At 39.5% G+C, this 14,776-nt stretch overlaps 1 protein-coding gene across 10 annotated transcripts in view; it reads right to left on the reverse strand.

Annotated features, from left to right (window-relative positions):
* The window catches only part of SVIL (supervillin), a 134,294-nt gene that overhangs the window by 48,180 nt on the left and 71,338 nt on the right, over window positions 1-14,776 (reverse strand). For 9 of the 10 annotated variants that reach the window (XM_030229977.2, XM_018909275.3, XM_018909274.3 and 6 more), the window contains 4 exons: window positions 11,158-11,249; window positions 6,342-6,399; window positions 6,067-6,218; window positions 4,994-5,660 (listed from right to left, as the gene is read on the reverse strand). In XM_030229977.2, the coding sequence (XP_030085837.2) occupies window positions 4,994-5,660; window positions 6,067-6,218; window positions 6,342-6,349 (827 nt within the window). In that variant the 5' untranslated portion in view covers window positions 6,350-6,399; window positions 11,158-11,249. The remainder of the gene's footprint in view (window positions 1-4,993; window positions 5,661-6,066; window positions 6,219-6,341; window positions 6,400-11,157; window positions 11,250-14,776) is intronic. The other variant, XM_050970666.1, reaches the window with a different exon arrangement.

The following is a 14,776-nucleotide window of genomic DNA, read 5'->3' on the forward strand; positions in this document are numbered from 1 at the left end:
CTCCCATTATTTCTCCCAATCTCCCTTCCCCACTGCTTTTTAATTTTGATTACTCAGTTGCAGAGGACAGTTCTAGAAAACAAAAGCAATGCACACTAATCCAATTCAAAGGTGATAAACTGGGAAAGAAATTATTATATAATCCTGCAAACATATATAAAGTATGCTAAGTGGTAAAGATTCTGCAGAGGTAACTTTACCAAGTGCACAGTGTCCAAAAATTGAGAAGGGAAAGCAACTACACAACCTGATTTTTGCATTTTCCATTGTGGGTCAGTTTGTGTAAGAACATCTGTAAAAGCTGTTAAAATAATTCCTTTGATTTGTGAATTAAAGTGCTAAAGACTGCTGCAACCAAAACAAAGGAGCAATAGGAATGAAGTGAAAAACTCACATGGCTACATCATATTTCCTAAGGAATTCTCAGGAGAATCTGAAATCCCTCTGTCCTCTTGTAACCCTTGTATCACAGAGCTTCAGAAATGCCCAACTGGTTAGCACAAGCCAAAGACACTGTGTTACTGGGTGACTTGGCAAAGGAAAAACTTAGGGAAAAAAGTGACCCCTATTTTAATCTTGCCTTGACTTTATTCTGTTCACATTTTGGAGTTTAAAGCATAAAAAAAAAAAAAAAGAGCTTTTAAAGCTCTGCAGCAGTGCAAGAAAGGCTGCTTTCAGGCTTCCTACATAAAGTTTCTCAAAAACTTTCCTAAAACTCACATTCACCTACAATCCCCCAGCAACAGTAGAACACATCAAGTACTTCTAATCTTGCAAGCACAGCCTGTCCTGCCACATTAATGTTTACAAACTCACTCCCCAGAGGTGACAAGCATCCAGGATGCTTTCCATTACTTATGAAAGAACTTTTCTATTGGAGAAGAGCCATTTGGGACAAAAACCCCAAATTAAGTACCCGTTCATATACTTCAATTTTTCTTAGCTACTCTTTTATGAAAAATAGTTGGAAAAGGTTAAATCAACAACTGTTCTGGAGATAACAGTGTATTTGATGCAAGTAAGTTTAAATTTGAGAACTCACCTACTGTTGTCATTGAATCCAAATCTATCTTAGAACAGCAAACACCAACTGTTGAAACACCTTCTGTTTTTCCAAATGTTTTTGAATCCCTAACGGAACTGACCAAATAGGAGGCAAGACCTTTTCACAGAAGCTGACTAGAAGCAGCTAGCTGGAATTGTTTTGAAGCACAGGAACTTCCTTCTCTTTTAATGTGTACTTTGGCACAATTTTATAGTGGGCACGGCCCAAGCAGTAATTATTTGTACTTGATCATTCATCCTTTGAAGAGTGTAATCAGAAGAACGCAAGCCACATTTTGAATTTAATCAGCCTTTCAGGAGCCAAATGCAGGCAATGTCAAATGATACCTCCTCAGTGATGGGTAACTGGATTAATTATTAAATCTTAGTACTGAAGGCAGAAAAGCTTTTATATATATTCCAATGCGAGCTGCATTTTTTCCCAGTTTAAACTCAGGAAATTTAAATTTAACGAAACCGATTTTATAGCCTGTATATAATGTGGAACTGACTTCAGAGCAGCAGTCACCTGAAAAACTGGAGTTAGCCTTTTTTTCTCTTGTGCAAATAGCTTTATAGGAGACCATCACAGAGTAATTTTAAATGGACTGCATGGACACAATTACTTTTTTACCACTCAGAATCAGGGACAAGAGTTTCAGAGAGGTTATTCTTATATCCCTGAATATCATACCAGGGAGTACACACTGGCACTGAAAGTGTCAGGGGTATTAAAGAGTGGGCTTTTGGCAGTGTGGCCTTTAAAATACCAGCTGCTGCCTACATGTGTATCCAAACAAGAGACCAAATCCCACATTTAAGCTCTTGGCTGCTTTAAGTACTACACCACATCTTGGTGGGTGCAGATGGTTTCCTTCAAAAGATAGACAGACAGCAATTAGGGGAAATTTCTTTTATGCAAATACTGACCCAAGCCTCATCTGAGAAAAAAATCTGAAATTAGAGATAATGCAGTCAACAATTTGTATTACATTTTTACTTGCTCACAGAATCACAGAATAGTTTGAGTTGGATGGGGCCTTTAAAGGTCATTTAGTCCAATCTCTCTGCAATGAGCAGGGACACTTCGACTAGATCAGGTTGCTCAGAGTCCCATTCAACATCACCATGAATGCTTCCAGGGATGGGGCATCTATCTTCTCTCTGGACAACCTGTGCCAGTGTTTTACCAGCCTTCTTGTAAAAAATTTTCTTCTTTAAATCTAGTATCAATCTATCCCTCTTTTAGTTCAAACCACTCCTCCTTGTCCTATAAGAAAGGAGGAGTGTCCCTGTTAAAATGTCTGTCCCAACCTTGTAATCACCTACTGCAGCACTGAAAGGCTGAAATCAGGTCTCCCTGGAGCCTTTTCTTTTCCAAGCTAAACAACCCCAACTCTCTCAGCCTTTCCTCATAGGAAAGGTACCCCATTGCTCTGATTATTTTTGTGGCTCTCTTCTGGACTTGCTCCAACACTCCATGTCTTTCCTGTGCTGAGGATTACAGATACAGTATTCCAGGTGGGATCTCAAGAGAGTGATTTAGGGGGGCAGAATCACCTCTCTCAACCTGCTGACCATGATCCCATTGATGTGGTCCAGGACACATTTAGCTTTCCGGGCTGGAGGTGCACATTGCCAGCTCATGTGCAGCCCCGAACCAGTTCCCCGAAGTTCCTGGCAGAGCTGCTCTCAATCCCTTCAACTCCAGCCTGTACTGGTACTACTGGGGCTTGCCCCAGCCCAGGTGCAGGACTTTGCACTTGGCCTTACCAAAGCCCTCATGAGACTCTGATGAGCCCACTTCTCAAGCTTGTCCATGTCCCTCTGGGTGATTATCCCACCCATCAGGAGTGTCAACCACACCACTCACCTTGGTGTCATCTGCAAAACTGCTGAGGGTGCACTCAACCCCCTTGTGTCATTAAGGAAGACATTAAATAACCCTGGTCCCCACAGAGACCCTTTAGGGACACTACTTGTCACTGATGTCCATCAGGACTCTGAGTTGTTGACCACTACTCTCTGGATGCAGCTGTCCAACCAATTCCTCATCTTCTGAACAATCTATCCATAGATCTTCAATTTAGAGAGCAGGATGCTGTGGGGCACTGTGTGCTCTTGCAGGAGCACAGACAGAGACATCTGTAGCCTTTCCCTTGTCCCCTTATTGTAGTCACTCAACCATAGAAGGCCACTAGATGGGTCAGGCAGGACTTGCCTTGAAGAAGCTGTGCTGGCTGTCTCAAATCACCTCCCTGTTCTCCATGTACCTTAGCATAGCTTCTGAGAGGATCTGTTCCATGATCTTCCCAGGCACAGAGGTGAGGCTGACAGGGCAGCAGTTTCCAGTATCCTCCTTTCTACCCTTTTTAAAGATGGGTGCAATGTTTCCCTTTTTCCAGTCACTTGGGACTTCACCTGACTGCTCAGATATCATGGAAATATATCAGCCAATTCCCTCAAGACTCCAGGATAAATCTAACTGGGTCCTGCAGCCTTATTTTTGTCCAGTTTCCTCAGGCAGTCAGGAACACGATTTTTTTCTTACAGTGGGAGGGACTTTGCTTCCCCAGTCACCACACTGCTGTCTACCCACTCATGAGGTGTGGAAACAGAGGTTCCCATTGAAGGCTGAGGCAACAAGTTGAGCCTTCTCCTCATCCCTTGTTACCAGTTTTGCTTTGACCTTCCATATCCAGCTAACATCCCTGTAGAAGTCCTTGCTATGCTTTGCATTCCTTGTCAAATTCAGTTCCAGCTTCACCTTGCCCCTCCTAACCTCATCTCTACACAACTGGGCAGTGTCCTTATACTCTTCCCAAAACACCTGTCTCTGCTCACTACTGTGCATTACTTCTTTAATAATCCATGTTGGTGTCTTTCCTTTTTTTTCCTGATTTCTCACAATTGGGAATGGAAAAGCTCTTGTGCACTATGGAAAGCATAAAAGGTTGAGTTTATACCAGTTACCTCTGTTTCTTAAAAACAGTCAACACTGTTCAGCATCACGCACATATGTATAAAATTAAGTTCTCATTTACATAATTTTTAGTTGCAACATTTTAACTTATTATTTTATATCTATCCTCCTACCAAGAAATTAAAGACTCACACTTAGAGAAAATCATACTTCAAAAAAATTCTTAGTCACACATTATTTTCAGTCAGCATAAGAATTTGACAGTATTTCTACACCATACTGAGAAATTGTAATGCAAAATTAGTGGAAACTAACTATTTTTTCCTTTTGGAAGAATCTTGTTACCCTATTACCATAGTAAATTTGTCAGGTCTAAAGTAATTCAGCATAGAATTTTAACTTTCCCCTCTGCCCTTTCATGCACGTATATGCCTGATATTATCTGAAAAATTGACTACCACATTTCAAAAGGGTTTTTATATTTTCACATCAGGAAAACAAATCAACTATTATTTCAACTGACCCAAGATGCTCTTCAGCTTTTAAGTTTGCACACTGTTTTATTTTGGCAGAAGCCATCATAAAGATAGTCAAATCTTCAATGAGAAGCAGCTTGCCTCTACTTGGAAGCTCCCAGCCAACAATTACAAGGTATAAAAGAAAGAAGGTTAAAGATTTCCTCTAACAGGTTATTAAAAAACCAAAAAACAGAACCCAAGGAGATTTAGAACCATAACTCCTTCAATTTCCAGTTTGTGTCTTCCCTACAAAGGGCCTAATTTTAGCAAAAATTCTATAAATAGAAAGTGAAACCAAGGACATAGCTAATTAGAGAAATACATAGCCACTTCCTTGTATCAGACACACACTGTGATACAATAAACCCAACTAATCCAGCCTGAGACATCCAAAGCAACTAAATACATTCTTCAGGATAATAAATACATTAATAGTGTAGATGCTGATGCAGAAGCTGATTAAGATAAAGGAATCTACAGCAAAACAAAAAATAGAAATCATACTTACCTTTGTCTGCTGTTACTGTGCAAGGGCTGGTCATTCTGCAAGTGGGTGGGTGAGGCTGCCCGCTTTGGTGAAGAGAGGGTCTCTCGGGGGGCTTTCTTTGGTGGCATTGGCACTTCATTATAGCAGGAAGAGTCTCGTCCAGAAAGGGAAAGGGAGACAGAACTATCCAAGGTTGCTGAAGGCTCAGAAGCCTGTCTAATGGCACTGTCATCTGCTTTTCTAACACCCTTTTCATTTGAGAGGTCATCTTTATCTTCACGGCTGGAGTACTCTTTGGAGTCAGAAATCACACTCTTTGATGACTTTGTCTCAGTCCTGGAAAAATAGAGGGTGCCATAGTCCTTGTTTTCATCATCTTGCCTTTCACTTTTCACTCCCTTTCTTTCCACGCTGTCAGGATCTTTCCTTGCCCGGGTATATCTGGATGAGTAGTCAGAATCCAAGTCAGACTCAAGAGCTAATCCATACTTTTCTGCCAGCTGGCGTCGCCTCTCTGCCTTGTACCTAGCTATTCTCTCTGCTTTTGACTCTAGTTCCTGGACATCCATGTTTGCTGTACTGTACAAGGGCTCTGTATTACCTCCTATGGTTTCTGATCGGTATCTGGATGATCTGGGGTGTTTCTCTACAGAAGAGTCTGAAGTTTCCTCTTCTTCATTTGATCTTCCTGTCAAAAGTACGAAATATATGAGCAAGTCCTTCCCAAAACTCCAGGTAGCCCACCCACCCCTCAAACTGATTGAACTAAAAGCTTTCCATTTTCTTACAAGTCAAAGTGACTGCACAGACACATTATATTTTTGCACTTTTGCCTCCAGAAGCACATACAAACAATTAAGAAATATGTATTCGGAATAATTCTTTAATAAGTAATAGTTCTCAATTCAGTTATTTTAATGCAATAAGAACAATCAACATTTTTCAAGTAAGACAAGTGAAGACTTAAAAGGCAAATTAAAAAAAAAACCAAAAACAACCTGTCAGAGCTCTTCTGTAGAAGAGCTTCTAGGCTGATAGTGTAGCAAACATGAAGTACCTCAGCAGTGCAAGACCGACTGCCATGTGCCACTCACCTAAGTGGGGGCTGTATGGGTCAGTTGCTCGCATATATCTTGGTGTATCTTCCTCTAGCAAACGGTGTGTGACTGATCCTGGGCAGTTTTGTAGAAGCATAGGCTGTGTATCATTCTCAATTCCCTCTAAGCGCCTAGCTATTCTTTCTTTTCTGAAAAATATGTGAAAAATGTGAAAACAGGCATCTTGAAGATTCGAGGGCAGAGTTTCTATGAGGAGGTAACAAAACAAGCTGTGTGTTTTGTTTTACAGGCCAAACACTTTTTTCCTTTACCTTTTCATTTCCAAAAAATCTTGGTTGTTTGGTTCAAAGAGTTTTCTTAATTCTGAAACTGAGACAACAAAACATTATGTAGCTTATAAAACAGTAAGTTTCAGAAACTTGCTAAAATGATTTAGAATAGGAAGGAACAGTCAAATAAAGTTCAGTGGTTTGAAATAGCTTTTGTGAGGAAATGAGCATTTTCCTCTTGTTTTCCTAGTTTATTAAGGTTGTGCTGTCAAAAGTGCATTAGGCACAAAGGTGTGACCATCAAGTACTCCTCCCCTCCACGTACTTCCAGGCTAATCCCAAATCTGCCATGCCCATTCCAGAAGTTTTCAAGATCTAGTATATACTGGACAAGTTGTATTTTGATAGCTAAAGTCAAACTTATGTGCCCTAGTAACCCATTTCAAAACCAGGCAGTATGGAAAGTCTGCTTACTCTGCCTACTCAAAGGTCAGGGACTGACCATGTTTAAAGAGAAGCAGTAAGGGAGAGGTCCCCTCCTCCTTACTTTCCTCCACACCCTTATATTGATCAAATCCCAGTGACTCACTGCTGAAGTGAAAATTACCATGCACCATCATGGTACTCTTGCATGCCTAATCACTTGCTACTTTGCTACCTTTCCCTTGTAGTTTTAATTGTACTTACTTTCCTTCTCTTCCCCTGAGCCCTTTGCTGGTGTTAAGTGCCAGCAGACAGCTGCCACAGTCCACAAAATTGTAGTGAACCAAGGGGAGGCACGATAGATGAAGTAATCCCTATATATACACACACACGTGCATGTGCAGACCACACTGGAGCAGTGAGTGCCACACAAATAAGTGCAGTGAGACTTCTTACCTCCAGGAAGAGAAACTCCCAGGCTGTCCAGGGAAGCAGTGGACTGGGGTGGGGTGTGCCTAACACACAGACATGCACATCCACACATTGTGGCCTTGGCAAACATGGTGCTGAAAGCTGTGTGCACCTATTCTCGAGCCAGTGCACCTCTGGGGCTCTAACCCTGGTGACCCAGGGACCAAAAGTTAAAGCAAGCGAAAGTCTATGCCTGCTAAATTGGCAGAGATTGCCATCAGAAACACCTGATGAGTCAGGAGTGCCTAGCTGACATTGTTCCACTGCAGAGGTAAACCTATCACCTTATTTTTCTTGCTACCAGATCTCATTGCTCTAGATACTTAGAAGATAAATATTACTGAAACACTGCCCTTTTATAGGTCAGATGCACCTTTTCTGCCTTCCCTCTACTGCAAGAACTTAACATGCACGGCTTGGTCAGGGTTCCAGCTCAGCTGACTCATCCAGGAAGTTTGCTGTACTCAATACCAGTGCTCACACCTCACAGATACTGTTGACATTGACTGTCACATCAACCTTACATGCTGAGAAGCCTAAAAGTAGGACTACAGATAAAATGTGCAGGATCAGCAAGAATTAACACATTCTGATCCTGAACCAACACCAAAGCAAAGATGAGCCTTTATGTTGTGTTTTCACAGACTTTTCTCTCAATGCATGAGGAGTTTCCACTGCTGCCCTGTCTACTCAAGCTGTGCTGGCAATAGAACCAGCCATTTGAAACCAGCCTTCATTTCAGGAAGGCTGCTCTCCTTCACACCAAAGGAAATGATTTCTCATAAAGACTTTGCTCTCACCTCCCCAAATCTATTGTTTAATGATGTTCCACTAGCTATTAGAATTACTCTGTTCCATGTGTTGGCTATATAAACATTACATTGTCAAAACAGAACCCATAATTGTCTGTCTTCAGACAAGTCAAAGGCCTCCAGAGCTCAGAGTTATTAAAATCACATTCCATCCCAATCCTGATCCTTTTTTTTCCCCCTAGTCACTAATTATACAGTCACCAAAACCACCATCAGAGAACAGGTTTTTTACAAGCTTTAGAAAACCTCTAAAGCACAGCTTCATTTATTAGTGAAAGTCCTCTCTCCCCCCTCCTCCAGAAAAGGAAACTTGACCATAAGTTGTCCACATACAAGAAATGTGGAGCATCCAAAGAACTCCTAAAGCATTAGCTCAACACTCTCTTGCTACATGCTAGCTGAAGTTCCAGAGATTCAACTACCACTTTGCAGTCCTAAAAAGAGCACTGGTCTCATGAAAAATGTCTCCCAACACCTCCCCAAACAACATGGGACAAAAATAGCATGGGACTACCCTATGCTGCCTTACACTTTTTCCAAGCTTGAGATTACAGAAGTAATTTCAGCTAGGTTGGACAACATCTGCAGAATTTTTCTGGGGAAAACAGTTCCAGCAATATTCTTGTTTTGGTAAGGAGGGGAAAAGAAGCACAGAAAAGGCAAAACCAAAAGAAGACAAAATGTAGAAAATCTTCTAGTCTATTGGGTTCTTTTTGATGAATAAAATAATTTAATTCAAAACATAAAAACCAGTTGGAGACATTTCACTCCCAAGGACACTGGTTGGCCCTTGCAAATTTAGGTGACCAGGTTTCTCCTTTTAAGTTTACAATTTGAGTATGTTGGTGCCAGCTCCCATCTGTCCATGGGATGTTTTCCCATGCGACCATCACAAGCAACACCATGGGAGCACAAAAGAACAGCAACACTTCTACCTAAAAAGTAGCACAAAAATCTGATTCAGCACACAAGAAAAGACTAAGAAGCTTAAAATAATTAATTTCACAGGAAAAGCTCCTTATCTAGATTACTTCATGGCAACACATTTGTAAGCACCATTGGTGAGTTAAGGGCAAGAGGAACAACAGCCACAGCTCAGAAACAGCTCTGAACTTGAGGGTTTATTTTAGGATGTTGAGCAGGATGCTGTGGTAGGACACCCTCTGAGATAAACTGTCAAGAGGCATCTTAACTTTGGCAACTGTAGTCCTTCAAAACAAAATTTACTTTGGAATACTTTTATTTAGCAAAAACAGTATTGTTCTGTATGTTGACCCAGAATGAAAAACCAAAAGTACATTTGGAGCACATCTTATATTTTAAAAACTCTCTAAATTAAGGTGGAATATTTCTTATAGAAATCTTTCAGAAGCCTGCTGCAGAATAAAAACATGTTTATGCTGAAAGCCCTTTTTGACAGCTGCAGAGGGGACACGTGAATAAAGTTGCAGCCATGTGACAGCAGTCTCCTTTTTACAATACAGAAGCTGTAAAAACTCAATTAAGCCTTCCAAAAGTTCATAATAGAAGGGGAGCATTGTACACTTGTGAAGCCTGGATAGACTTCACAATGAATCAAAAGGTTACCTGCCAGAGGATTAATTTCTCAGACATGGTAAATAACCATTGCAAAACAGGTACCACACATTTTCATTTTGAGGAAAGTTTAACAGAATAGCAAAACCTACCAGCCTCATTCCTACTTCCTCCTCTCCACAACTGGAAAGGTGATGGTCTTAAAACTAGACTGGAAAAGCATTTATCTTCTGTTTATGCTATCAAAGGTGTATTGACATGTTCAATGCCCAACTGCAGGCCTCAGTTCAGTCTGTATCCATTGAAAAGTAAACGTATTCCTTCAATTTCTCAACATGTGCAAGGCTGGATCAAAATTAACTCTAGAAAGGCTCTAGAAAATAACCTGGATTTTCAAAAAGCCCTGGCCTCTAAGTAGTCCCGTTGCAATGCAACCAAAAGCTCCCAGTGCTGTTTCTTAAGTCACCAAATATGATTCCTTCATTATGAGACTATTTCTTTGAAAAATAGAAACATTCTGGAATAGAAATTAGTTCACTGTGAAGCAACTTACAGATAAGGTTTCTCAAGTGAAGGCTCAGTTAAGTTCCTGCTCACCTGACTGTAAGGCTAAGTGCAAGGAATAGTGAGGGACTATGGATTATTCCTGTCTGGTGCTGTCAGAAGTCTGTAGTGCATAAATGCACATCATTCTATTCCATCATTTTGCCAACAATGTTTCTTTCTGAACATCTGTAATGATCATATTTAAAAGCAAGCATGTCACTTATATAGCACTTAAATGTTATGCTCCTTTCCAGAGGAACTCTGCAACAAATGACATTAAAAGAGCAAGCCAGTTCCTTTATATTTGAACTAGTGCATTTAGCCTTGTAGCTTGTCTGAAAAGAGTAAATACCACCAGAACATACACACACACACAGTTTTAATCCAAGTGCTGATGTCCATAGCATCCTTGAATGAAAGGAACATCTTTGTGCCAGTTGCACATGGTTCTTCAGTCAAATGTCACTCTTTGGGGGTCAAGCACATTATGATTTTCTCTAAATAATTCAGGAGAATAAATTCTTGCCTCTACCTCCACTGTGTCAAATGATAAAGATGGAACTGCTGTTCTCTTCAGAAATTACTCAGACTAAGATAGAAGGAAAATATAAAATATCCCACAAACTAAGCTCCATATGTACTGCAGGCCTTTTAGCATGCAAGACAAAAATTCAAGTCAATAGGTCATGCAAGCACAGTGACTCCACCAACCACCACAGGAGCCTGGAAAGAGATATGATTCTTTACAAGTCAAGTTAATACTTTTGAACTCAGGATTAATCTATTTGTTAAAAAAAAAAAAAACAACTTTCTGAAGTTTTGGATTTCAACTACTAACTTACTGAAACAGGTAAACAAAGCAGAACTTTATACAGCAGGGATGCAGGAAGGTCTTGTAAAAGAGCATTGTGGTTCATCCCATTTCATCCTTCATGCATACTTCACAGGGAAAACTCATTTACAAAACATCTGTGCCAGAGTGATTTTAACTGTGCATTGTACTTGCATAGATGAAACTTCTCATGCTGTTAAATTACCACTTGTGTTCACAGTATGTCTCCCTCACCTACCTTTGGGAAGTACTGCTAAGAGATTAGCATCAATATCCTTTGTGCTGTTCGCAAGTTCTTCTTTATCTTCAAGGGAGAACTCCTTCTGAAAACTGAAAGCAACATCTGGTTTACAGAACTGTGGATGTCTCTGCTACAAATCAAATAAACCCAAGACATAACCAATTTACTGAAAGATAGTCTAACAGAGATACCAAAGAAAATATTTTCCCTAAGAATGAGCTAAGAAATAACCCAAAGAAACTCAGGAAGCCAAACCTAACATAATTTGAAACTTGTTTGGAACTGACTGTGACACATTTTTGCATTAGATTACTGACTGCCTTCAAAATGCTCTACTAAGCAAGTACATTTAATATAATCTATATTGAATGGTTCTTCATAAGTATTAAAATGTCATCAAATGCAGTACTGTATGTACACTCCACCTAGAAACCTTCTGCATGACAACGCTGTTGTTGTTACTGCACTGTTCTCTGGATCTTGCACAGTTTATAATATGCTAATAGGAGTACCAGATAATTTAATTTTATACTATGTCTTTTCAAAACAAGAAAATTGCCTATTTAGATGAAACAAAATATTTTTTGAAATATGCAAATTTTAACTGTAAAATGTAGGTGCCATAATGGTCTAAAGTAGATCCCAACTGTCTACAGAGACATTTTTGGAGGAAGTGTTCCTCCTTGTAAGCAAGATTTTTTTTTTTTCTCCAATCAATAAAAAAAGAGAACAAATTATGGTATTCAGCCATTGTGACTATCCCAGCTGGGCATAAGAAAACGTATAATGGTCTTAAAGCCTTTAGTAAACTGTGTAGACAGGTGTAACAGATACAAATCCTCACAGTGAACCCAGGTTCTTCATTTTGTCTCAGCAGTGGTGTGCTGTATGATTTAATGTCATTCTGATAAGAAAAACTGCACAATCTTACTGTCAGAAAATCTTTCTTGAGGACAGATTTTAAATGGCTGCTTTTGTTTTCAAGGGTATGAATTCTGTAATCACTATTTCCAAAGAATAAATCTCACTGAAAAGAGTTTTAACATGTATTGACTAATATGTTCCATAAGTATTCCTGTTTATAAATATATTGTTCATAAATAACATATCTTTTTAACATATTGAGGGGAGAATAAAATCCTTGAAATGACAGTGAAGAAACTGGGCTGTGTCACAACCAGGCACCATGCCACCTGCTGCAAATTGTCTCCAACAACTGCACTTAGAGAAATTATTCCAGGTACTGCCAAGAAAAGCAATGTTAGCCACTACAGCAAATAACAAATAGAAGATGGAGAGCTGCAATAAGCTGTCCATTAGAGAGAACTGTGTGTCCTTACACAGCAAACACATGGTAATTGAACTAAACAAAAATCAAAACACAAAGAAAAAATGGCACACAGCAGCCACAAGCAGATGGATCCATGTGTCATCTGAAACTGGGCAGAGACTCAGACAGTTAACTGGATGTTTTTCTCTGCCTGACCCCACACTGCCAACACTTGTAATTCTTACCAGTCTCACAATATCTAATTTTCTTACAGACACACATCTGGAGAACCCTCGATGGAGAGATACCCAGTTACCCATGTGAAAGCAGTTTCTACTCCTTTTAGCTGAGGATGAGTTTGAAAAATGCAAATGATATTGGCCTAGAGCTATAAACCAAGCCCAAATTTACTTTGCCAAATTAACTTAATTACTTAAGACAAAAGTGCTGAAGGATCCAGCTCATTTGAATGAGCTTCAAAGTCATTCAGACTTTTGAATACCTTGGCTTTATTTAGCAGTATCTCCAGTTGCTTTCCTAATGCCTGGGACAGTGCAGCACCTTAAGCTTCCCTAAACAAGGGGCTTTGTACAGAAAAGCATTCACTGAACAGCAAAATCCTTGTTTAAATGAACTGTGTGTGAACATCCACCACTATGCCTATTTCCCAAGTGAATTTCCAAGGGTAAAATCACGGAATCAGGACTGGCATTAGCCTGATGGTTCTATAAGCAACCATATTATTGGATTGCTTGTAAACTGGTTACATTCCCTCCTGCTCCTCCCCTCCAGGGATTTCTAGTGACTTTGAAGGCAGAGCTCCTTTAAACCCTGTTTAAATGTCTGTCACTGTGTTTCCATCCATTTGTTCTTGTGCCAGTGTTCTTGTGTCAGTTACCTTGCTTATTTTTCTTAAAAGAGGTTATCTCCATGTATTCAGATTTCTCAGGACAGGCTCTAAGTCTCATTGATTATCTGTTACAATGTCCTCTACTTATTCCAGTCTTAAGTAATCTTTTTTTGTATATAGTGACCAGAATTGGGTAGTCTTGATTCCATATTTAGCAGTATCTTAAGAAAATACGATTTTTTAATAGAGAAAGCATTATTATATACCTAGCTGAATGCTGGGATCTGTAACACATTTGCCTTTTTACATATATACTGTACTGGTTGCTCAATCCTGCATGAGAAACTAATATTCAAAGGCTTTGTTTTCATCAGTTGCAAGTGACAGAAAAATTTATCAGCCCCCAATGCACAACTGTGCACTTAGTATTATTACATTACATCCTTTTTCTATTACTCCTCAAGGTCATCCAGTTCTCCCTGTATGGGAGCTCCCTCCTCCTTTATACAGAGGGTGGCTTGCAGCCTTTGCTCACTGGCAGATTTCATTAAAATTCCTTAAATAACCACAAACTTCCTAAGCTTAACCCTCACTGCTCTAGACAGAATCACAGGTTACCTGCTTTGTGAAAGTCCCTTCACAGTTTCCCTTGTGCCCTCATTTTCCACTTCCCTCTGGATAGACTGTCAACCATTACTGTCTATTTTTTAAAGATTAACAATTTTCATATACTATCTTATCCACAATTTAGGAGTTTATCTCTTCAGACACTTTTTTTTTTGCTCTGTCTTGCTAAGCTGCAGGTGGAATTGCTTGTTTTAAATGTTTGCACATGAGAAAACCCAAATGTTTTAATTCAATGCATAATTACATTGCTTTCCCATGCACAGAGGATTCAGAGACAGCACTGCTCTGAAGATGACAGAGTCAACCAAACAATTGAGTATTTATAGACACACACATCAAATTAGTTCTAAAAATGAAAGTAGGCATATTTAGGACAAGTCACAGGGTTCAATAAGAACATTCATTAGGAATCTAAATTGAGTTGGAATGATGTTAAGGCAATTCCAAATAGGAAAAAAAATTACAGGAGGCTACTCATCACCATTTAGAAGTGTTTTTTAAAAACAAACTCATGAGTAATTCCTTAAAAATACTTCCCTTTTTACTCAAAGGGATCTTTCCAGACCTCTCCCTGCTTTGTGAGTTTCTCTGCTGAAGGAGCAGTCACAGCATCAATTCAATTTCTTAAGCAGAGTGAGGTAGTCAGACTTGGATTGCCAAATATATTGTACCTTCAAACTCATCCAAAACCCTCTTCTAGAAATACCACAACTCCATCTAGTCATGCTGTAAATTTAGGTGCAGATTCTGATCAGCAGCACTATGAATTTTTGCACTTAATAGCTAGGCTATGCACATTTATTATTAAAATAATTAGGAAGTACATGGGTTTCTCTAAATAATAAAAAATTATCTAGACATTTGCAAGA

The sequence above is a fragment of the Serinus canaria genome, chromosome 2 (assembly GCF_022539315.1).
Source record: "Serinus canaria isolate serCan28SL12 chromosome 2, serCan2020, whole genome shotgun sequence".
In the NCBI taxonomy this organism is placed as follows: domain Eukaryota; kingdom Metazoa; phylum Chordata; class Aves; order Passeriformes; family Fringillidae; genus Serinus; species Serinus canaria.